General features: G+C 39.7%; 1 protein-coding gene across 2 annotated transcripts in view; it reads right to left on the bottom strand.

Annotated features, from left to right (window-relative positions):
- Positions 1 to 1,524: 1,524 nt before the first annotated feature.
- Positions 1,525 to 26,708, bottom strand: part of LOC126336244 (acetyl-CoA acetyltransferase, mitochondrial) — a 103,686-nt gene continuing 78,502 nt past the window's right edge. For both annotated transcript variants that reach the window (XM_049999737.1, XM_049999738.1), the window contains exons 8-9: positions 26,275 to 26,432; positions 1,525 to 2,338 (exon numbers count right to left, since the gene is read on the bottom strand). In XM_049999737.1, coding sequence (XP_049855694.1) covers positions 2,218 to 2,338; positions 26,275 to 26,432 — 279 coding nt within the window. In that variant the 3' untranslated portion in view covers positions 1,525 to 2,217. The remainder of the gene's footprint in view (positions 2,339 to 26,274; positions 26,433 to 26,708) is intronic.

Here is a 26,708-nt window from a genome sequence, read left to right as displayed (position 1 = left end):
TGATGTCTTATAAATTGTGTTAGCTGTCCAATGTCTTTTCTCATTTTTTCCTATTCTGATCTGTAGCCTGTGTTGCCATGCTGGTTTTGTGGGTTTCTTCTGTGTGTTGGTTGGTTCTGATCTCTGCCTAGTGTGTATATTTAGTGTAGTGAGTGCTCCTATATAAACCAGTAGTTGTAACTCTTCCATAGTTGTGTTTTCATTTATTTTGTTGTGTATGATTGTGTTGATAGTTTTTATTGTTGTTTAGACTTGTGGGTTATTTGGCAGTCTATGCAAAAATGGTCTAATGTCTGTATTTGTGTCTTTGTATTCTATATATGTCAGCTGAAATTTTTCTTCTATATCTAACATGTGTGTCACTTCGTATTCTATTTGTACTTGTTCTGGTGGCAGTCTTAAGATTTCGTTTTCCTCTGATTGTTTAATTGATGCGTGTTGTTCTTTGTTTGTTTGCTCTGGGATGTGAGAGTCCATTACTGTATTTTCTTCTTCTTCTGATTGCACATTATTTTGTTCCAGTATTTGTTGTACTTGTTGTTTGATGTTTTCTAATTCAGACTGGGGTATCCTGTTATTTTTGATTATTACACGGATCTGATCAGCTAGTCATTGTCCTGCTAAGAATTTTAATTCTGGGTATCTGCTAATAAATTTGTGTATACTTGTGATCTGTATCCAGTTGCGTTGGTTCCTAGGTTTGTTGCTTGGTAAGTACAGAACATGAGGTGTTGATTAATTTCATCTGACCATCTCATCCTCTTTCTGTTTTCCTTCTAGGACGGTTGCAGGAAGCATATCCTGCAAAACACCTTTATTTGGATTTAAATCATTTTCCAGTTGGCTGGCAGTGTCGTTACCATATTGGGCGGGCATAGGGTTCAAGCGTCGTCCCCGACCATGACAGTGCTTGTCCAAGGCTTCTTTAGTTGTGTCCTGAACCAACTAATCACACTACAAGGGGGTTTAGCCCCATTAGTGGTTTGTTCTTTTCGTCGCCTTTTACAACTGGCAGAACATACCGTAGGCCTATTCTTTTCCCGGGTCTTCACAGGGATTACTATTTATTAATTATTATTATTATTATTATTATTATTATTATTATTATTACTATTATTATTATTATTATTCTTTTTATTACTTGTCTTTGAGTAGCCTGTTCATCACTAGCTCCTTGTGAAAGTTAGCATTAATTAAATTCCTGGTATTTGCTGTCCATCAAAGTGTTCTTAATTTCACCAAAGTGTGAAAAAATGTGTGTCCGAACTATAGTTGTTCGTGTTTGGTACCAGATGATAAGCTGCTGTAATGTAATTAAAGGTCACAGATCTATATGTAAATGAATAAAGAATGTTCAGCTACTTAACACTCAGTGAGATATGTACTTGGGCTTATGCTGAGTGTTTGAAGAGAGCACAGCAAAGCAGACATAAGATCAGCAGAATTTTAATGTTAACAGTGAATATGTATTACAAACAAAAGACAGAAGGGATTTACACTGTATCTTTAAACACAAAAAGGCAATAAAAGAATAATCATATTTATTGTATTTTAAACATGCTTCCTTACATATGCAAAAATATCTAATAGTACAAAAATAATAAAAATGATGACAAGAACAGGTAGCCGGATTTAGTACTGTACATTTATATTACATCTAAAACAGTTCAGTCTTCATTATAAGTTGTACACATCTCTTAACAAGAATGAAACACAAGACAAAAAACAGTAGCTCATATAAACTTAGTACAATACCTCCAAAAGTAATGAAGTCAAAGATAAATGTGAAAGCTGGTGTATCAGTTGTAGCACAATCTCTTTAATTTCACTTGACTGCTCTTTTACATTAGCTTCAAACATTGTTGGCAAAAGAGGACTCTTGACCAAGTTGAAAGAATTATAAACCATTTTTGTTATAATAAAGAATAAGACAAAACTGAATCAGACAGGTGAAAATACAGTTTACAATTGACTTGACAGACTTTGCCTTTCACCTGGTTCAGTCATATATGGTGCTGAGAGACAATTAGCAAAGATAATACTTTGTACATTTTGTAAAGTAACACTTAAAATTAATTATCTGATTAAAATGGCACAAAAAATTAAAAATTTTGAACCTTCTCTGTAATTCTTGTGTATGAAAATGATAACTGAATAAATTCCTCTTAATTACTCTTCAGTTTCCTTTTTTCTTCAATCTTCCTCATATCCTTGCAGTTATAGTTTCTCAATTAAAATTGAAGAGGCTCCACCACCTCCATTACATATTGACGCAACTCCTTTTTGACCAGGCTTCAGTGCATGAACTAGATGTAACGTTATGCGAGCTCCAGACATGCTGGAATGTAAGATTAAAATGCAAAATTAAACACTGTGTAGTATGTTTTACAGTGAGTTGATTAATTTCTGTATGTTCCAGTGCAATCTAAAAGTAATTATGTGCTACAATAATTTCCATAATTTCCATGTATTTTCAGAACTACCGACAGTCACAGCTGGGGCACAAGCCTTTAACATTTCATAAACAAGGAAGAAGAGTCAAACTGGCTCATTAAACATTGTTTGAAAAATTTTCAGTACTGATGCAAGACCTCATTATTAACACTCTACGATCCAGCAACACCACAATCATGTCTTGCGTGAAATAGCGGTCGACAGCTGGCAACACCACAGCGGTGTGCGTAATATCACTCAGTGGCTGGCGACACTACAGTGGTGTCATGAGCAGAGTGCACAGTGGCCAGCAACAGCATTTTAGTATCTTTTTTATTCTGTTGGTGTTTTGTTTAGGTAACAATAGGTTACACAACTCAACAAGTTTTTTGCTTTTATAAGTACTTGTGCACTTTCATCATGGCAGATGAGAGAGATGATACGATGAATGCGCGGAGAAAAACTGGGAGGTTGCCACTACATCACTTACATCTCATCATGATCTGGTTGACAGACTTTCCCGTCACATAAAGCTACATCAACTAATAGGCTATGTATTTCCAAAATGAATAAACAAAAATGAAGGAACTGCCATGTACGTTCCAAAAACAAAAGAAAGAACAACAAACTTAATGTGCAAGTCCTGTGGAGTTGTGCTACATCTTGGAGACTGTTTTTCTGCATATCACATGAAAGAGAAATGCTAAGTACCAAAGAAAATGAAAATAAACAAATATATGAAACAAAGAAATTTTGCATTTATTTATGTATGTATATCTTCAAAATTTCATGTAAGTAGGAGAACAGCATTGAGAACTTATAAGAACTAATGATAATATTGGAAAAACTTAACAATTTGTAATCTCCCAATAACGTCAAGAAAGGCTGGTGACAATCCAAGTAATCCGAATTAGCGCTGCCAGTGCCAAGTGAATTAATTTGTATGAGACGTGCGGATGGCAAAGTGTTAATTTTCTGCCATAGAAATAATTGTCGCATTGCCTCTGATAGTGACTAATTGTGTTGCATACATGCAATGAATAGACTGCTTGTTACTTTGGGGGTCATTCTGTGTCAAATAACTAAGTCTGCACTATTCTCCTCTCCCCTCCCCCTCCCATTTTCGAACAAATTTAAATCTGTAAAGAATGTATCTAATGGACCTGAATGAATTTTAGCCAAGTTTCAGCTCCATCTGTCACATGTTGAGAGTACTAGAGCTATTTTAAATTCTTCTAAAATTGAAGTATACAATATAATTCTCAACTTTGCAAGTCATTGTTCCTTACATACAGAGCTAGGATCATCCAAATTAGCATCCTGACAACGTTTTGTGCAGAAATTAGAAATAATCTAAATTAAAATTAGAAAACAATTCTATGGCAATAAAGTTGTGCTGTGAGAAATTTTCCACAAATTGTAACACGTAATGCGCAGTGAGTAAAGAGCACTGGAGATGTGATCATTTGTCAGTGTGTTGTCTGTGGACCAGTCAAAAATTTAATGAATTGTGAGCTTTCTTACAATTGTATTCGCTATGTTATCAGTCTCCAAACTTACCAAACATACCAAATGTACAATATTTAGCTTATACTAGACACCGTATCTTAAAATTGACACCTCTGATTTTATAATCATTTACACCACTGAAAAGTTTATCAGAAACACTGTGGCAAAGCAGTATGCGTTGACGATTAGGATAGCTGTAAGATTTGTCTCAGTGGTTCTGGTGCCCTATTGAATGAGTCCCCATGCTGGGACATGTTACCACCTGTTGTCTTTTATCACTTGTGGTTGCAGGCTGATCCATGCACTTAAACTTTACAGATTGCTTTAATTACTCATTGACCTATGAATTAATGAAGTTATTTACAGTACAAAATTGTTAAGGCTTTTGTGGGTGCTTGTTAACAAACTGCACATTGGCTTCTACCTCGGGTTCTTTAGCCAACGTTTGTCGGATGATTTTTCTGATGTTTCGTAAGCATGAGTGGCTGACATTGTCACAGCTTCAGCTTCCAGTCAGCCGAAGAACTCGAGACAGAAGCCAACAGGCAGTTTGTCATTTACAACACATCAATCAGGATGAAATTTCATACAACCTTTCAAAATGACAATAGTTAACTGTAAAACCAATTTCAGTATCTTACTTAAATTAATATTGGAAATATAATGTAATTGGATAGATAAAAAATTACTCACCAAGTGGTGGCAGGAGAAGGGATAAGGAGGACAGACTGATTGTTGTGAAATACAACATTTGAAAACCTGAGAGGTTAAAGGTGGAAGATAGGGTAATACGTAACACAGAGATTATTGCCAAAACATTGTGCATGAGTTAATAAGAGCGAAAAAGCTAAGTGCATTGTATATGTGAGAGGCGGAAGGGGGTGGGAGGGGAGGGGGGGGGGGGGCAGTGAAAAATAATAGACAGTTTAGAAAATGAAAAATGTAGAAAACTAAAAGGGAGAACAGTTACTGTGAAGAAATGCTGATTCTGAAGAAACTAATGCAAATTAAGGTCAGGTGGATCTCAGCATTTCTTCACAGTAACTATTCTTTTCTTAACTCCTTTTTAGTTTTCTACACCTTTCATTTTATGAACTGTCTATTTTTCAGCCCCCTCCCCCTCCCCTGCCTCTGTCATATACAATGCTCTTAGCTTTTCGCAATTATTAACTCGTGCATGTTGTTTTGGCAGTAATTTCAGTCTTCCACCTTTAGGCTACCAGGTTTTCAAATGCTGTCCCCGACAATCAATGCATACCCTCCAGCAAGCCTCCCCTGACCTGGGATTGTGGACAACTTTTCCAAACTCTACCCCTTTTCCTAAACCATGCGAGTCTTATCTTCAGCCCTCTTCCTTCTACCAGAATAAGGAGCCACTGTCTCCAAAAGCTTGCAAACTTTAATACATTTTACATGTTTGTTCTCCTGCCACCACTTGGTAAATAGATTTTTATCAATACAATTACATTTTCAATAACTGATTATTTTCATTAAAATAATTTTGGATATATTAAAATTACCTGAAAACATAAATTTTATACCTTCCTATTGAAAACAACAAATGGACATCTTAATATATATTGGATGACTTGAAAACACTTTGTAGCTAAATAGTTTATTAAACTGTATTATGTCTAGAACAGTAAATTTCAGTTTCCAAACAGTAATTACTATTTTCAGTTGTATGACAACTACTTTCATTTGTTACACTGACAAAATAAGTGAGGATGTGAATGCAGCACCCCACTATGACTGGGAGGTGGTTTGTCTTCATCATCATCATTAAATCCCCACTATGGTTGGAGGAAGGCAACAGTAAACCACCTCCATTAGGACCTTGCCTATACAGCGGTGCGGATCTTCCACATCATTCCCTACACTCTGTCAAGAAGCATGGGACTTCATTTCCATTCCCTTAATTCTGAATGAGAGAGTGAATCATATAGATCAGTGCGTCATCTACAAGGTAAAATGTGTTGAAAGAAGCCAGTTAGGGATTGCAGAAGCAAAATCTTTACTTGCATTCTGAAGACTAGTGAAGAGTTTATTTTCAGATTGATTTATTTTCAGGAAATATTTTGTTTGGAAACTGATTGAAGTAAATTTGGAGTTGGAGATTGGTTGAAGAGGGAAATAACCACTTTGTCTGTGATAAACTGTGATGCTGATTGGTTACAGTATGTTCCAGCCAGTCATGGCAGAGAATGTGTACACTCATTCTGGAGGGGAAGAGGTTTGCACTCATTCATCTTGAGATCTCTTAATTCAGCTGTAGCAGGGAGCAGAATTACGTTTAGCTGTTAGTCTTAATTCAAAACTTCACATTACTGGTGAAATGTGCAGAACGGGCAAGCATACTATAAATGGTAACCACTTTCAAAGCATTTACTGACTGTTAAAAGTTGCAGTTCTTTAGACAGCAGGCCACAAGTTCTGTACTTATGCTGGGGTTTGTACTGAGAGAATATGTGAATGTGATCATGCCACCTGTAAGCAAATATGTGTTTCTACATCAAGAACTTTGTATCACAGTGGACAAGGCAGCAGCTGGTGTATTGTGTAAATGAGAAAATATGCCACACCCAACAGCAAAGTCACTTGTGGGTGTAAATCTTTATTCCAGGTTCCAAAGCCATAACATGAGCATCTTATAGTTCCTAAGCCACACTTGTGACTGTTTCTAGTTTCCAAACCATATTTCTTTATAATTCAGTTCAGTGTTCAGAATTTGTTGCTGATATTTTTAACATTTGCTGTTGGCAAATCCTAGTTTCACTTTGTGAGTTGGAATTACTGAGATTATCTACTCTTTAATCCACAAACATCCCTTCTTAGAAGGCCACAGGAAGGATTGAGCAGCTCCATAAGCATGCACAAAGTTGGTTAGTGCATCTCTGCCTTCATTTGGAAATACACTGATATTTCTAATCCACCATATTCCCTTGTATACACAAGCAACATACTGATCAGACTGGGATTCAGCAGTGTCAACATACCTGTATGTCATTTGTACACTGGCCTTCATTGCTCACAAAGGAAAAAAGGATCCTCTGTCATTTGGTACACTGCTAATCAGAAACCCTGTCTCATCAGTTGGCAAAAGAAAGTGGAGATTCCTTGTACCAGAAACAGCAGATCCATTTTCACATTACTTTTCCCAATGATGATCTGTTTTTTCACTATTTTTTTACAAATAAATTCAGTGCCAGGCAAATATTCTGTGCAATTTGAATAAATCACTCAGCATTAAAATTTGGTTTTCTACTAGCTTTTGAAGAAGGCTAGCTCTTACTGCTAACTATTAACTGTGCCTCCAATCTCATCATATAGTGCTTCGCTATATATTGTAAAAAAACATCTATTATGCACTGATGTTAAAAATCCCTTTGATGATAGCAAAGATAAAGAAACTTCTCAAAAATGTTTGTATATAGCAGCAGAACCATCACTAAAATAGCAAATGTGCTTTATTCTGAGACGATGCATTTAATTTTATATACCCGAGTAAACAACTGAATGTCAAACTTGAATTTCAACAAATGTCTGATAGTAAAAAAGTATTGTAATATATGTTCAATAGGAAATTATCAAGCAAATTTGAAATGTTGCTGAAAATAATATTACAACCACAACTACAGACAGCAATAATGGTTTAAATCGAAGTTGACATATGTGCATCTACAACATGAAGACATGTTCTGCTTAAGGCAATAAATTTGAAATAAGCTTATATTCTAAAATAATCACAGAAGGAAAGGGAGAAAGGTGGAAGGGGTATATAGAGAATCTATGTAAGAGAGGTGTACTTGAGGGCAATATTATGGAAATGGAAGAGGACATAGATGAAGATGAGAAGGGAGATATGATACTGCGTGAAGAATTTAACAAAGCACTGAAAGACTGAAGTCGAAACAAGACACTGGGAAGAGGCAACATTCCCTTAGAGTTACTTATAGACTTTGGAGAGCCAGCCATGAGAAAACTCATCTGATGAGCAAGATGTATGAGACAGGTGAAATACCCTTAGACTTCTAGAAGAATATAATAATACCAATTCCAAAGAAAATATGTGCTGAAGGTGTGAAAATTACTGAACTATCAGTTTAGTAAGTCACAGTTCTCCTTTACAGAAGAAGAATGGAAAAACTGATAGAAGATCAGTTTGGATTCCGGAGAAATGCAGGAACATGCAAGGCAATACCGAACCTAAAACCTCTAACAGAAGATAGGATAAGGAAAGGCAAACCTACATTTACGGCATTTGTGGACTCAGAGAAAGCTTTTGACAATGTTGACTGGAATATTCTCTTTCAAAATCTAAAGGTGGCAGGGCTAAAATACAGGGACTGAAAGACTATTTACAATTTGTACAGAAACCAGATGGCAGTTACAAGAGTCGAGAGGCACAAAAGGGAAGCAATAGTTGAGGAGGGAGGGAGGGAGACAGGCTTGTAACGTTTCCCTGATGTTATTCAATCTGTATACTGAGCAAGCAGTAAAGGAAACAAAAGAAAAATTAGGAGTAGGCATTAAAGTCCATGGAGAAGAAATGAAAAAACTGAGGTTTGCCAATGACATTGTAATTCTGTCAGAGACAGCAAAGAACTTGAAAGAGAAGTTGAACAGAATGGACAGTGTCCTCAAAATGAGGATAATGGAATGTAGTCAAATTAAATCAGGTGATACTGAGGGAATTAGATTAGGAAATGAGACACTTTAAGTAGTAGATGTGTTTTCTATTTGAGGAGCAAAGTAACTGATGATGGGCGAAGTAGAGAGGATACAAAATGTAAACTGGTTATGGCAAAAAAAGCATTTCTGAAGAACAAAAATTTGTTAACATTCAAGTATAGATGTAAGTCATTTCTGAAAGTATTTGTATGGAGTGTAGCCACAAATGGAAGTGAAACATGGATAATAAACAGTGCAGACAAGAAGGGAATGGAAGCTTTTGAAATTTGGTGCTACAGAAGAATACTAAGGAATGGATGGGTAGATCACATAACTATTGAGGAGGTACTGAATAGAATTGGAGACAAGAGAAATTTGTGGCACAACCTGACTAAAAGAAGGGATCAGCTGGCAGGACAAATTCTGAAGCATCAAGAGATCAACAATTTAGTACTGGAGGGAAGCTTGGGGAGTAAAAATCATAGGAGGAGACCAAGAGATGAATACATTAAGCAGATTCAGAAGGATAAAGGTTGCAGTAGTTTCTCGGAGATGATGAGGCTTCCACAGGATATAGTAGTATGGAGAGCTGCATCAAACCAGTCTTTGGACTGATGAGAACAACAACAACAACAACAACAACAACATTAAAATTTAAAAAAAATCAAGCAGCATATTATTTTACAATTCTCTGCTAATTAGAATGAGATTTTCACTCTGCAGCAGAGTGTGCACAGGTGTGAAAGTTCCTGGCAGATTCAAACTGTATACTGGACTGAGACTCGAACTCGGGACCTTTGCCTTTTGCGGGCAAGTGCTCTACCATCTGAGCTACCCCAGCATGACTCAGTTTCTGTGCTAATTAATTTTATCGGTGTGACCAAAGAGACGCACACCACAACTGTATCATATTGTAAGCAATCACTGATTATGTAGTAATTGATACTTTTTAATATGTAATTATCCGAATAATTAATGAGAGAGGGTGCAGATCTGCTTTGCTAATTTCCCAGTGAAGTATTCTAACTGTATTTTCAGCAATAAAGAAGTAGTTTTCAGCAAAATCCATCAATATAACCGGCTTAACCACTTGCAAATTCTTAGTTTGATGCTTAGTAATGTAGTGATGACTATACTCTGAAGAAAGTGTTTGAACTCGGTTGTTCCAACTCACTGCAATTATGTCCACAAATTATTGTAATTTTCTTAATTATTACATTAATCTGATACACCTTCCACTTTGCATTGCCTTTTTCACTCATGGAGCATTTGGTTGAAATCAGTGGCGACATTCCAGCAACAGTTAACACCATCAGTAATATTGGTCCCATCAATGTCACCTGCAGGATTTTCTTTGAGGAGAAATCTTTTCTAGATGACAGGCAGTCTTCTAGATCTGATTTAGGTTCAGACAGACATAAAAAGTAACTGAAAATAGACATTTTCTTTGTATGATTCTTTTTGCCAAAATGGTTAAAACTTGATCTTTGTAATAATTCATATTTGTCTAAGAGCAATGCTTCATGGTGAATGCAAATATGTGCAAGCTCCATCCAAGTATAAACTACTTTAACAATTAAGCAGCTGCTTTCCTAAAAGCCTTTCACAGTTTTTAGATCTTTACAAACTTGCTACACGGCTAAATATCACGTACATTTTCAAAACTGCAAAGATTTAACTGATCATCTTACATATCCACAGCTGACATAACTAAGACAAGTGGCTACATTACAATGCTGGACAGTAACCTCACTTGGAATGTTGAACGTTTTTAGAATAATTCAGTGTAATAATTTTCGAAACTCACTCAATAAAGGAAACAGGGAACAGAAATATTTGGCCACTAAATTAGCAAATACTATTTAATTAAACATACTGATAAAGTCCCAAAATGTAAGCAATTTTTTCACATTTTAACTGAAATAACACAAAAATGAAAATAGGTGTTTCTGGTACACTGAAATGCACTCTTTTCAGTGATGTAAACAATTATACAATCAGACTTGGCAATTTTATGATATGTGGTATCAAAAACTTGGCACAATTGGTGTTTTTTGTAGCTTCGGAAGCTGATAACATGGTGAATGCAATTGTAATAAACTTCATATTTCACTAAATTACTGACAGGAACACAGCAATGCACTGACAAATGATCATGTTTTCAATGCCCTTTGCTCATTATCTATTCCTTGTTAAAATATGTGGAACATTTTTCACAACAAAATTTTTCGGCAGGTTTGGAGAGATATTGTGCCATGGGGAGTGCTTTCTGATCTTTATTTATCAACACTTATGGAAAAGATAGAATGAAAGATTCTTGCACATTACGCTTTTGATCAAGCCTTCATCAGAAAAGAAAACCACATACAGACATCCACACCAGTAAGCACATCTCACCCACACATCACCACCATCTCTGGCTGCTCAGGCTAGACCTATCTGAGAATCTTGTATCTTTTAGTATAATTCAATACAACAATGCAAGCAGGGCAGCCAGAGGTAGCAGTCGCGTGTGTGTGGTGCACCTGCATCTGTATTTTTCTTTTATGATGAAGACTTTGCCTGAAAGCTTAATGTGTAACAATCTTTTCATTGTCTCATCTTTATGGCGAGCAGCTATTTATCCTTTTGCATAATTGTTGATATTCCAACCAGATTTTCCATTGTTTGATTTTCATTTATTTTATTTATGTGTTTTGAACAAGAAGTTGTGTCGGGATGGTGAGTGGGAGGATTCTTCTATTATGTCACAAAAAGTCGCTTTCAAAACTTCAGGATTGTAGATTGTATTTTATTGGTCCTGTTGTCTACATAGCAGCTTATGCATAAGACATTGGACAAGTCAAGTTATAAATATACAGGCTGAAAGTAATTTCAAGGCATACATATGTAAGCTTACAATAATACACTTTACATGTAAGTAAGTATTTATATAACACATTTCATAAATTTAAATATTCTTCAATGGAGTAAAAGCAGTGATGCTGTAAATATGACTTTAGAGATTTTCCAAATGTATTGACCTCAGTGATAGCTTTTATGTTTTCAGGAAGTTTGTTATAAAGCTTAACTCCCATGTGAAAAGTACCTTTTTGGCACAGTGCTCTGCTGATTTGAGTCATATGTAAGTTTCTGTTTTGTCTGGTAAAGTGCTCATGTATATCACAGTTTTTTTGTAGTCTCCGGTCCTTGCCTATTACATTTAATTTAAACAACAAAAGGGTTTCCATAATGTATACACATGGTAATGGGGGAATACCAGATTTCTTAAACAGGGGTTTACAAGAGTCTCTAGGCTTGCACCCAAACAAGATTCTAATGGCCCTCTTTTGTAGTTTAAAAGTGCTATTAGCTGTTTTAGAGTTTCCCCAGAAGGTGACCCCATATCTAAGACGAGAATGAAAGTACGCATGATATGTATTCAATACTGTTTTCTTACTACAGCATGATTTTAATGAACAAAGAAGATAACATGTTTTGCTCAGTTCAGCATTGAGATATTCAATATGCTTATTCCATCTGATGTTACTCTGCAGCCAAAGTCCTAAGAATTTGGTTTCAGTACTGTTACCAATTAGCTCATCATTGATAGAAACTGATGGGATAAACATGTCCTTGTTAGGAACATTGTGGAATTTTAGAGCAACGGTTTTCTTACTGTTTATTACAAGCCGATTACTCTGTGCCCAGTTACTAAGTTGTTTCGTGACCGTGTTTACTGTCTGCTGTAACTGTTCATCGTCGCCTCCTTTTAGTAGAATCGTGGTGTCATCTGCAAATATGATGGTTTTGTGTGCATCAATATTTAAGCTTAGATCATTTATGTACAGAAGAAACAGAAGGGGTCCCAATACGGATCCTTGGGGTACACCACATTTTATTTGTTTATAGTCAGATAAGTGATTAGATACAGTTTTTAGTTCGATATTTGTGTGCTTGACGCACACTGTCTGCATACGATTTGTCAGGAAGGAACTGATCCACTTGTTGGACAGACCTCGAATACCATATCTTTCTAGCTTTGATATCAGAATTTTATGGTCCACCATGTCAAAAGCTTTTGACAAGTCAATAAAGACTCCTATTGTTTCCTGTTTTTTGTCCATCGGGTTTAGAATGGAACTGATGCACTCATTGATAGCAGTTGTTGTTGACCTCTTATTTCTGAATCCATGTTGTTCATTACATAGGATGCTGTTTTTATTAATAAATTTCATAAGTTTCTCATACATCACTTTTTCCAGTACTTTAGAGATGCAGGAGGAAATTGTGATGGGTCTGTAGTTATTTACATTGTCTTTATTCCCTTTTTTTTTATATACAGGAATAACTTTTGATGTTTTCAACACATCAGGGAAAGTGCCTGCCTGAAGTGAGCAGTTGCATAAATGTGTGAGTACTTCAATCAGGTTTGATGTGCTCTTCTTTAACATTGTTGCAGGTATACCATCAATACCTGCCGATTTGGAATATTTTAGTCCTTTTATTGCTGTAGCTACTTCATCTTGTGAAACAGAACTGATGTACATTGATCCTCTACATGCACTTATTTTATATTCATTTGCCTGGGTGCTCTTAAAGTTTGACTGTAACATATTTTCAGCAACACCTGTGAAAAAGTTGTTAAATGTGTTGGCTACTTCTAAGGGGTTTGTTACTTTTTTATTTTTATGTGATAGTGTTATATTTTTCCAAGGTTGTCTGTATTCTCCGCATTCTTTTTTTATAACACTCCACATAGCCTTTGATTTATTAGCTGAATTATAAATGATTTCATCATTATGCATTATTTTTGCTGCTTTTATTACATTTCTTAATATTTTGGAGTATTTTTTATAGTATGCGCGTACTACAGGTGAAGAATTTTTTGAGTTGCATATTTCATTAAGTAGTCTTTTCTTCTGGCATGAAACTCTTATTCCCTTTGTGATCCAGCTGTTTTCTACAGTTTCCCCGTATGGTTAATGTTTTCAGTGGGAACGCAAGTTCAAAGAAATGGGTTAATACATCAATGAAAGTGTTGAACTTTTCATTTATATCGTTCATTTTGTACACTCCTAGCCATTTTTCTTTCTGTAATAAGTTGTTGAAGTAGTTCACATTATGCTGATTATAACTTCGATAAGCTGTTCTGAAAGACATGTTGTTAATAATACTGTCTTGTACTTTTATGCTTAATATTTGAGCAAGATGATCACTAAAACCTGCATTGAAAATTCTTAGTGAGGTGTTGTGTAAACTCTTCTTGACTAGAAACTGATCAAGAGCTGTTTGGCAAGTTTCTGATACTCGGGTAGCTGCTTTTACTTCAGCCTTTAAATTGTAGGACGTTGCAAGGTTCAAAATGGTCTCCCTATTTTCACTATTCGTGAGGAAGTCAATATTGAAGTCCCCACAGATTATCAATTCATAATCCATTTTATTTACTTTATTTAGTAGTGACTCCATTTTGTTTAAGAAAAGTTCAAAATTCCCGGACAGTGATCGGTAAACTGTAGCAATAACCAGGTTGAACTGAGTAATTTTTATAGCTGCAATTTCATAATCCTTTTCGACATTTGCCCTAGTTAAGTCAGGTAGCGTAATAAAATCTACATTATCCTTTGTGTAAATTGCTACCCCACCCTGCTTGCTGTTTTTCCTGCAGTAGTAAGTAGCCAAGACAAATTTGTTTATTTTCGTATGCTGGATAATTCTGGGTTAAGCCAGTGCTCAGAAATGCATAACACTGAGATATCATTAAGTTCGTGTGTTAATAGAACGTTAATTTCATCGATCTTATTACGCAGGGATTGCACATTATGGTGATAAATTTTTAGTTCGGGCGTATTCACGGTTTGGTAATTGGGAATCATATTTACAGCATCACATACCTCTAGTTTAAATTAGGAAAGTCAGCAGTGTTGCATTTTCGTTCTTCTTTCTTGTTTATTTTGTTTTCCTCACTTTTGGAAGGATGTTTAGGAACCTGATAAATTGTTCTATCCCTTACAAGTCTTTCTTTAATTATTTCACTAACACGATCACAAACAAATCTTTTCCCTTCATAGTTCAAATGCATTCCATGCTTCGTGTGCAGATTTTGATGCAGCTTGCTCATATCCAGTACATCGCACTTAGTGTGTTGAGAACACAATTTCCTTATTTTAATGTTTGTTTTCCGAATTTCTTTGTTTACACACGAACTATAAATCAGATCATGCCTATGAGGAAGTGTGGCAACTACTGCGTTTCTGCATTTATTAGCTTGTAAAAAATTCTGTAGCGTTTTCACGCAAACCTCTGCTTCATTTTTTGCCACATCGTTTGAACCCATTATACAGACGATAAAGTCATTTTCTTGCATTAATTTCATCTGAGAGTTAATGTCTGCAACATTCTTACATCCCGCTCCCGGTTTCACTACACTAGTCACTGCTATGTCGCGATTTTTCTCACGGAGCATGCTGGATAGATTCCTGCCATGACTGTCTGTTAGTAATAGTACATTACTCTTTTTCCCTGATGATCTGTGTTTGTTGTTGACATTATTTGAAAAAACGCTATTCATTTTCAGTTCACAGACTTTTTCAAGTTCACGATCATTTGGAGAGTCGTTATCACAGTCACTGGTTTTCAAAACATGATATTTGTTTTTTTCTGAAAATGTGACAGTTTTAGCAAACTTTGTTGTTCTTTTTGTAGTTGGAACACTATTTTTGTACGGCACTTTTACCCACTCGGACGATATATTACTTTTGTCTTGCATCACTCAGTATTGGCTTCGATCGCAGATCCCGATTTTCTTTCTTCAGTGAGTCAACATCGCTTCTTAAGGAACTGACTATGAATTGTAAGCTAGCAATTCGTTCTTTTAGCATTGTTATTTCAGTGTTACAATTCTTACAAACTCCCTTTTTAACAGCATAACTATAACTATTTCTCAAGTTAGATTCACACACTTCTACACTGGCTGTGCATGTTTCTGGTTCGGGTTAGTGGAAGAAACTGGCCCTTGCTGAGACAGCTCTAGTACTTTTCACCAAGTTACAGAGGTGCGGAGCTGTAAAAAGCTTTTCTAAGATATTTCAATGATCAATTATTTTAATATATCCTTACTTAGTACTAGACAACTATGAGTGGAATACAAATTATTAGATGAGTACAGATAACCACTCACTGGATAGTGGACGCACAGAGTTGTGGTTAGGCACATAGACATTGGAGACACAGTGTTGAGTACTGTAGCCCAGCATGAATGGTTGTGTTGGGTGAATAGGGAGACGAGAGAAAGGTAGTAAAAAATGAAATGGAGGGACAAAGGTTAAGAGAATTTGTGACGGCAAGAGAAGGGGGAAGAGTTGCTTAGGGACCATGTAAGTACATCCTGTACTGACAGAGGTAGTGACATGTTTCACATGGTGCTATAGAGGAAAGAGGGTGGGGGATAGGCAGGTATGAACAGGAGAGAGAGGCTACTGAATGTACTGTGCATATGAGGGTTCCCAGACTCATGGAAATAAAGATCTACACTCCTGGAAATGGAAAAAAGAATACATTGACACCGGTGTGTCAGACCCACCATACTTGCTCCGGACACTGCGAGAGGGCTGTACAAGCAATGATCACATGCACGCCACAGCGGACACACCAGGAACCGCGGTGTTGGCCGTCAAATGGCGCTAGCTGCGCAGCATTTGTGCACCGCTGCCGTCAGTGTCAGCCAGTTTGCCGTGGCATACGGAGCTCCATCGCAGTCTTTAACACTGGTAGCATGCCGCGACTGCGTGGACGTGAACCGTATGTGCAGTTGACGGACTTTGAGCGAGGGCGTATAGTGGGCATGCGGAAGGCCGGGTGGACGTACCGCCGAATTGCTCAACACGTGGGGCGTGAGGTCTCCACAGTACATCGATGTTGTCGCCAGTGGTCGGCGGAAGGTGCACATGCCCGTCGACCTGGGACCGGACCGCAGCGACGCACGGATGCACGGCAAGACCGTAGGATCCTATGCAGTGCTGTAGGGGACCGCACCGCCACTTCCCAGCAAATTAGGGACACTGTTGCTCCTGGGGTATCGGCGAGGACCATTCGCAACCGTCTCCATGAAGCTGGGCTACGGTCCCGCACACCGTTAGGCCGTCTTCCGCTCACGCCCCAACATCGTGCAGCCCGCCTCCAGTGGTATCGTGACAGGCATGAATGGAGGGACGAATGGAGACGTGTCGTCTTCAGCGATGAGAGTCGCTTCTGCCTTGGTGCCAATTATGGTCGTATGCGTGTTTGGCGCCGTGCAGGTGAGCGCCACAATCAGGACTGCATACGACCGAGGCACACAGGGCCAACACTCGGCATCATGGGGTGGGGAGCGATCTCCTACACTGGCCGTACACCTCTGGTGATCGTCGAGGGGACACTGAATAGTGCACGGTACATCCAAACCGTCATCGAACCCATCGTTCTACCATTCCTAGACCGGCAAGCGAACTTTCTGTTCCAACAGGACAATGCACGTCCGCATGTATCCCGTGCCACCCAACGTGCTCTAGAAGGTGTAAGTCAACTACCCTAGCCAGCAAGATCTCCGGATCTGTCCCCCATTGAGCATGTTTGGGACTGGATGAAGCGTCGTCTCACGCGGTCTGCACGTCCAGCACGAACGCTGGTCCAACTGAGGCGCCAGGTGGAAATGGCATGGCAAGCCGTTCCACAGGACTACATCCAGCATCTCTACGATCATCTCCATGGGAGAATAGCAGCCTGCATTGCTGCAAAAGGTGGATATACACTGTACTAGTGCCGACATTGTGCATGCTCTGTTGCCTGTGTCTATGTGCCTGTGGTTCTGTCAGTGTGATCATGTGATGTATCTGACCCCAGGAATGTGTCAATAAAGTTTCCCCTTCCTGGGACAATGAATTCACAGTGTTCTTATTTCAATTTCCATGAGTGTATATCGAACTTCAGTGAAAGGAGTACAACAACTAAATAGTGAAAAACAGAAAATAAAGAGTGCCTGAGGATCCCTCTCTCTCACACACAAACCTAGTCATACAGAAAGTGATTATCATTGCAGAGCCATCTTTTAACTGCCTCTACTCACTCTGCAAGTTACTCCTACTATGTAATCCAGATTTCTTGCATCTTACCTCCCAGATCAGAGACTTCACACTCCACTAAATGCCACCCAGTTACTGCCTCCCAACTCCTACTTCAGAATGCAAATATCCATCAAGACCATTCCAACCAATGAAGGGGACAGGGGGCGAGGGCACCCATCACCCACTAATACCCCTCATAGCACCAGGACTTGGCCTCACTTATTTTACCTTCCACATTTCATAAAACCTCTCCCAACCAACATCTTACAGAACACAGAATCCAAGCAAACAACCACCACCATTATTAATCTGCCCACAAAGAACCTTAAACTTATAACGGTTACAATGTCAGTTGAAAACTTCATGGGTGCCATGGGCCATGGGGAAGGAAAGAAACTACACCATTTGTTATTTGCTGATGACATTAGCATCGTTGACAATTGCCAGGCGATTTAAATAACATGCTAATCACAAAATAAAGTTACCATGTTAAGAACAAAACTTATGACATGAAGCTTTGAATAATAATGAATTAAATTACACAACACTTTTTATACAAACAGTAGATCACCAAATGCTACCTTTAAATGGCTGTTAGCAACTAAATTGATAACTGAATAACAAATATCTTCAAGTGCACCAATTTTTGTGCCAGTTTTACTTTCATCAGCATGTATTTCCCAGACATGTAATGAGGTGAGCTTTGGCAGATGCCGTAATGCAGGCCACTTATGCCCATACGCTAACCTAGCATCTCACCATGGCACCATCCACCTGCTGGTCAGTGCATGGACAATTTACATAACCAGATTTGTTTTGCCACATGTCACACATGACTTTTGCAGCTGCTAAACCACAACAAACTCGGTCTGGCATAGATATATACTGATTGTCTGGTAGACTGGGGATACATGGAAGGAGCAAGACACTAAGTGGTGAATTGTCATAGTGTTGGTCCCTGATATTGGGTCACTGCTCTGTTGTCATCCGAACATTACTGCCTGCCAAGAGGTCTAGTCACTGCCCGATGGTTCAAGTGTCAAAATGAGGTCCTCCTAGCCACCAAGCCGCTAGGGTGCTCACCAGCACCAGATGCCACCAGCCAGGCGCGATAGTCCAGGGTTAGCTTCCCGGACACCGGACACACTTACTCGCCACAACCCGCGAAGCTAAGTTAAGCGCAACAGTGGCCAAGGATCCGTGGGTCGAGGCCCACCTTCCAGTGCTGTAGAAATTACTGGGTTTAATGAAGGGATTATACACCTTCCATGTAGTTCTGACTCATTCTGACCCACCATCCTGCACCAGAGCATACACAGACCCTCCACATATGAGAAGGTAATCTTAATTATTGTCTTAGTCAAATTCTTGCTTACAGGTTTCAAAACTGGACATGCACGAACTGAATGAAACTGAAAAAAAGATCAGAGTGACACAGAGGACAGACACAAGAAGTATATTAAATGTAAGATGGAAAGATAAACTTAACATTAAGGGTAACAAATAATGAGTAAAGTCTACAGCTAGAAACGAAAAAGCAAAGGGCAGAGCATATCATAAATCAAATGTGATTCATCACATATTTCTGTGTTGTGTCACTTATTCATCAAACCGTCTAAAAAAAATCTGTGCTCTGTTGCAGCTCATATGTCTTTTGTTGCAGCCATTTGTAACAAGTTGATTATTCAAACAATGGAAACTCCAGGTTGGAATACCAACACACACACACACACACACACACACACACACGCACACACACACACAAGCATGCACACATGACCACTAACACCTGCAGCTCCAACTGGAATGCAACTGTCACGTGAACAGCAATCTGGAATGTGATGGTGAAGGAGAAGGAGAAGGGGGATGGGGAGGGACAGCAGGGTATGGTTGGGGAAGAGAAGAGCACTGTCTGGAAGCCTGGCACAACTGCCAGGTGCAGGGTTGGGTGGAATGGGTGAGGGGGGGGGGGGGGGGGGGGGGGGAAGGGGGGGGGCAGGGTGGCAGCAAAGGAAAGGAACAGGAAGGGGAAGGATAAGCAGGTACATTGGCAAAGGGTGAGGGGGACAAGAAAAGGGAGGTGATGCAGCAGTGTGAGTGGAAACTGTTGGGTGGTGGGTCTGGGAACAGTAGTTTACCATAGGCTGAGGCTAGGATAATTCCAGGAGCAGAGAATGTGTGCAAGAATAACTTCTATCTGCACAGTTTAGAAAAGCTAGTGGTAGAGGGCTGAGTCAAGATGGCCCGGGTTGTGAAGCAGTCACTAAAGTCAAGCATGTTACAGTCATTTGTAAGTTGTGCCACACTGTGCTCTATTTTGCTTTTCGCCACATTTTGGAGGGGCCATTTAACCTAGTGGACAGCTGGTTGGTGATCATACCAATATAAAAAGCTGTGAAATTGTTGCAACAGAGATGGTATATGACATGGCTGCTTTCACAGGTGGCCCGGCCTTTGATGTGGTAAGATAAGTCTGTGACTGCAATAGGAAGTGCTGGATGGATGGATTGGGCAGGTCTTGCACTTTGGTCTTCTACAGGCATATGATCCCTGTGGCCAGGGGTTGGGATTGGGAGTGGCATAGGGATGGACTAGGATGTTATGGAGGTTGAATGGGCAATGCAACATCTTTGGTAGAATATCTTTCATTTCAGGGTACAATGATAGAAAGCCATGACAAAAGACATGGTTCAGTTATTACAGTCCAAGGTGATACTAGGTGATGGTGGGGGCACACTCTTGTAGCTGGCGCTTGAGGTTGGTGGGAGAATTGGGGGTGTGTGGGGATAGCACAGAAAAACTATCTGTAGACTAGGTTCAGAGTATAGTGCCAATCTGTGAAGGTCTCAGTGAGGCTTTCAGCATAAAGGGAAAGGGAGTACTGGTCACTGCAGATACACTATCCCCAGGCTGTATGAGCGGTATGTGGGTGTGGAAGGAATAGCAGTTGTCAAAATACAGGTACTATTGGTGGTTGATGCGTTTAATGTGGGCGGAGATGAGGATGGAGCCATCAGAAAGGAGGATGTTGGCTTCCAGGAAGGTAACATGTTTGGTTAAGGAGCGTCAGGTAAAGTGGAAGGGAGAGAAAGTGTTGAGGTTGTGAAGGAATGGTGATAGGGTGTGTTGGCTCTGAGTCCAGATCATGAAGATATCATCAATGAACCTGAACCACATCAGGAGTTTGGGAAGCTAGGAATGTTTCCTATAGTTAGCTCACAAACAAAGTGGCATAGTAGGATGTCAGCTAGGTGCCCATGACTGTGCTGCAGATGTGTTTATATATCTTCCCATCAAAGAAGAAGTAGCTGTGGGATAGGATAAATTTAGTTTTGTGTATGAGGAATGAGGTAGTGGATTTGGAGTCTGAAGGATGTTGTGGAAGGTTGTGTTCAATAGTGGCTAGACCATGGGCATGAGGGATGTTGGTGTATAAGTAAATTGCATCAAGAGTGACCAACAGAGAACAAGGAAGTAAAGGGTTAGGATTTATGGAGAGTCGGTGAAGGACGTGGTCGGTATCTTTGACATAGGAGATTAGATTATGGGCAACTGGTTGGAGGTGTCTGTTAATGAGGCTTGAAATCCTTTTAGCAGGGAGCACAATAACCATTTCAGTGGGGCATCCAAGGTTGTTAGGTCTGCCAGTTTTGGGCAGCATGCAGAAGGTGGATGTGCACGGATAAGGCTTTAAGCAGGGATTGGAGGTTATGTTGGATTTCAGGGATGGGATCATTGTGGCAGAGCTTATGGGTGAATGAGTCAGACAATTATCAGAGAATTGGGTCTGGCTCTCCCACAGCTACCAGTAGTTCTAATGGAATGTTGTCTACTCCCGGGGCCTTGTTTCGACTTGCGTCTTTCAGTGCTCTGTCAAATTCTTCAAGCAGTATCATATTTCCCATTTCATCCTTATCTACATCATTTCATCTTTATCTACATCCTCTTACATTTCCATAATATTTCCCTCAAGTACATTGCTTTTGTATAGACCCTCTATATACTCCTTCCACCTTTCCGCTTTCCCTATTTTGCTTAGATCTGGTTTTCCATCTGAGCTCTTGATATTCATAGAAGTGGTTTTCATTTCTCCAATGGTTTCTTTAATTTTCCTGTAATCAGTATCTATCTTACTCCTAGTGATGTATGCCTCTACATCCTTACATTTGACCTCTAACCACCCCTACTAAGCCATTTTACCCTTGCTGTCAATCTCACTTTTGAGGGATTTGTATTCCTTTTTACCTGTTTCATTTACTGCATTTTTATATTTTTTCCTTTCATCAATTAAATTCAAAATCTCTTTTGTTACCCAAGGATTTCTACTAGCCTTTGTCTTTTATCTACTTGATCCTCCGCTGCCTTCACTATTTGATCTCTCAAAGCTACCCACAGTTCTTTCACTGTATTTCTTTCCCCCGTTCTTGTTAATTGTTGCACAATGCTCTCTCTGAAACTCTCCACGACTTCTGGTTCTTTCAGTTTATCCAGGTCCCATCTCCTTAAATTCCCACCTTTTTGCAGTTTCTTGAGTTTTAATCTACAGTTCATGATGAACACATATTAGTCAGAGTCCACATCTGCCCCTAGAAATGTCTTACAATTTAAAATCTGGTTCCTACATCATTGTCTTTTCATTATATAAAATCTATCTGAAACCTTTCAGTGTCTCCAGGTCTCTTCCATGTATATAATCTTCTTTAATGATTCTTAAATCAAGTGTTAACTATGATTAAGCTATGCTCTGTGCAAAATTCTACTAGGGAGATTCCTCTTTCATTCCTTACCCCCACTCCATATTCACCTACTACTTTTCCTTCTCTTCCTTTTCCTACTATCGAATTCCAGTCCCCCGTGACTATTAAAAATTTTGTCTCCATTTCACTATCTGAATAATTTCTTTTATCTCATCACATATTTCTTCAACCTCTTTGTCATTTGTGGAGCTAGTTGGCAGATAAACTTGTTCTACTGTGGTAGGTGTGAGCTTGATATCTATCTTGGCTACAATAGTGCATTCACTATACTGTTCATAGTAGCTCACACATGCTTCTATTTTTTTATTCATTATTAAACCTACTCCTGCATTACCCCTTTTTGATTTTGTATTTGTGACCGTACATTCACTTCACCAGAAGTCTTGTTCCTCCTGCCATCGAACTTCACTTATTCCCACTATATCTAACTTTAATCTATCCATTTCCCTTTTTAATTTTTCTAACCTACCTACCCACTTAAGGGATCTGACATTCCTCGCTTTGATCCATAGAACGCCAGTTTTCTTTGTCCTGATAATGAAGTATTCCTGAGTAGTCCCTGCCTGGAGATCAGAATGGGGGAATATTTTACCTCTGGAATATTTTACACAAGAGGACACTTATCACCATTTAACCACACAGTAAGGCAGCACGCCCTCGGGAAAAATTATGGTTCTAGTTTCCCTTGCTTTCAGCTGTTCACAGTACCAGCGCAGCAAGGCCGTTTTGGTTAATGTTACAAGGCCAGATCTGTCTATCATCCAGACTGTTGCCCCTGCATGTCCGAAAGAACAGATACCATCAGTGACCATGCAGCTCATTAGAATGAAATTACAATGAAATGAACACCCTTAACTGCTTACAGGTGTTGACGTACGTCAACGGGGACAGATGAAAATGTGTGCACCGACTGGGACTCGAACCCAGGATCTCCTGCTTACATGGCAGACGCTCTATCCATCTGAGCCACCGAGGACACAGAGGATAGCGCGACTGCAGGGATTTCTCTCTGGCACGCCTCCCGTGAAACCCATATTGGCAACGTATTGCTTCGCACTACATCTGTAGTGCCCTCGCCCATCATACTCATTACTTGCGGCGCGTTGCATGTCCGAAAGAACAGATACCATCTTAGTATATATATAGTTAAGGCTCACCGGCCACTTGACCATCTTCTGCCTGAACTCTTAGGGGAATTGGCAACGTGCTCCGAGCAGCTGTAAGTCCTCTTTGTTGGATTGAAGGCCACAAATGTTCCATTGGAGGAGAGTCATGACAAGGAAAAAATGAAGGGGTGTCACCTCAGCAGGTCCAAAGTGCCAGCCTTGGGAAATTCACTGCTACAGGGCACAGAGGCAGGGGGATCCTGCTCCATGAGTACTACAGAGATGTCGGCATTTCCATTCTGTCAGTCTGCGAAGTGCAGGGCAGAAAAATGGTTGGGGGTGCGCACGGGCAAGAAAGAGGTCAGTTTGGGGGAGGGTATCACATGGTGACACAGTTGAAGCGGATCTCTGAGTCAGTGAAGGAGAAGACCGTTTCACTCTGTTTGACATCTTGGAGATTTTCTAGTTGGCAGAGAAAGACTCAGATTCTTGTTGGCTGGAGGGACGTAGGAAGTCTTCATGGGAGTATTCCTTCTGTCCTTTCCGGCCTGCTGTTTGTGTAGCAGGTGACTTTGCCTCATGAGGCGAAAGTTTGGTGGCTTGTTGCACAGCTGGGAGGAGGCGGCAGGAGTTCTACCATAACACTGGGTGATTTCAGAACTGCAGTGCTAAATCTGAGGTTGTGTGTCCACATGGCCATGTCCTTTGTGGAGCGAGATGTCGCAAGAACAGTACTGTAGGTGTCAGATGTTAGAACGCAGGGTTTCCGACTATCCAACAACTTGCAAGTGACCAAATAGGCACTATTTCCTCCACCCAGATCTCCTGGACAGCCTGCTAATCAAGATACATGGGTCATTCATGGGACGAGGCAGCATGGGCACCATTACAGTTAACACAGTGGGGAAAAGGAGGCAGAAAATTGCCCTCATGAGGATCCCTACTACAGGTTACACATTTGGTCGGGTATCAACAGGACTCTCGAGTGTAGTTGAAATGATGACACTGGTAGCAGTGCATCGAGTGTTGACTTCATAGCCTGCATTGATCTTTGACAAAAGAATCACTCTATCAAAAGTGAGGAAAAGAGCGCATGTGGGCACTAAGGATTCATCTACTTTTTTCATCAGCCAATGGACTGCATTGACGCCCTGATTAGAGAGGTATGTTTGGATTTGTGCCTCAGTCAGACCATTAAGCAACCTAGTGTAAATAACACCACGGGAAGAATTCAGCATTTGATGGACCTTGACATGAAAAGGACATCCATGGAGGACCGGAGCTGCAACCAGTTGTTGTGCTTGAGAGTCAGAAGTAGTCTTCAAATGCAAAGTGCCATTTTGTAAATGAGAGCAGGATTTCAGAAAGATAGTTATTGAATCAACACCTTTCTGAATAATAAACGGATTTACCACAGCATAGGCCAGACCATCTTCAGTATGTGAAACCATGAGGAACGGTGGTGCAGTAGGGAGGGTCTTTGAATCATTAGCCTCATTATTTTATGTCTGATAGACACTGACAGTGAAAAAGATGATTGCGAGAAAATCCCCCATGGTTGCCAATGTCTCCGATAGTGCACTTCTTCCAACTGCCCCCCCCCCCCCCCAAAATCAGAAGGGGGCGCACCTGCCTTAGGTGATCGCTCACACCTCATGTCACACCTCCCGAACACCTGACAGAGGGACCAATTGGCAATTTAGGACAGCAGCAACTCAGGCAATCAACCCTCCCTGGGCCTACCTTTACCAGGGGATATGTATGAACCCTACCTTTCAACCTGGGACTGGGAATTACCCATTACCCAGTCATCTGTTATGCATCAAGTGTGTGGGCTGGCCTTCAGAAGTGCACAGGGAGAAAGAATAAAAAGAGGAACCTCAAACACCGAAGCAGAACCTCAAACACTGAACCAGAGGAAATATAAGAGAAAAGGAATCAAAAACCAAATAAGACAGAAAGAAAGAAGGAAGGAACGAAAGACAGTGGAGATACTGTTCTGATATCGGCAACTGAATATGCAGAACACATTTGCAACAACATCCCAGACATGTTCCCCAAGGGAAAGGAAAAAAATAGCAAGAGGATAGACACACAGCATGAAAGTGAAAAGATGTTGCAAAGGCTGGGGTCCCATGGTAGCCAAGCATGAACCTATCAAAGGGCAGTGAGCCCCATGAGGAGGGGGAGGGGGGGGGGGGGGCAGGTTGCCATGTTGTCCCTGCATGCCCCACCAGACTGCATCCCCCCCCCCCCCCCCAACGCCCTGCTTTCCCTCTGCCTTCCCCACCCACTCCAGATTGCTATTCACTTGACAGCAGTAACATTCCAGTCAGAGCTGCAGTGGTAGCAGTCATGGGTGCATGAGGTGTGTTTGCTCTTGTGTGTGTGTGTGTGTGTGTGTGTAGGATTTGGCCGAAAGCTATAATGTGTAATTGACTGTTCATCATCACGAGTATTATGAGCAAATGATGTTTATTTATTACATTGAGCTGAGTAAAATACTGCAAATAATTTACAGTACTGGAAATTTAAACAACAGGTTTTCAGAGAGCAGGAACAGTTTCTGTAATGAAAACATTAGTACCACAAAGACGTCCGAGGTACAAACTTCAAGACAGTACACAATGTGTTACTTCTTCACATAATCATTATCTATGCAGAATACAGAACAACAACTATTAATGTCACTTGTGAAAAAAACAGATTAACACATACCCTATAGGATGACCTAAGCTCACTGCTCCACCATGTACATTGACCTTACTTGGATCAAGGTCTAGTATCTTGATGTTAGCTAGGACAACAACACTGAATGCCTCATTTATTTCCCAAAGGGCAATGTCATCTTTTTTCACACCACTGGTCTCCAGCAACTGAAATGGAAACATCTTTTTTAACCAACCATAAGTAAATTCATTAATGTATTACAGTGTGCTCGACATTGAATATGTAACAATCATAAAGCAGAAAATAATTCCTTCATTTATTTCTTCACTACTGTGAAGGAAGATCTTACAGAAACAGAATGAGTAAAAAAATACATCATCAACAAAACCAACTGTAAGAAATGTATAGTCTCTATCATATATATTCTTGTAACTTTAATCTAAACTACAAAAACATTAATTAATTGTGAGCAATGTGGAAAA

This window comes from Schistocerca gregaria, chromosome 2, assembly GCF_023897955.1.
Source record: "Schistocerca gregaria isolate iqSchGreg1 chromosome 2, iqSchGreg1.2, whole genome shotgun sequence".
NCBI classification, from domain to species: Eukaryota; Metazoa; Arthropoda; class Insecta; order Orthoptera; family Acrididae; genus Schistocerca; species Schistocerca gregaria.
This window is presented reverse-complemented; position numbering and strand designations above follow the sequence as displayed.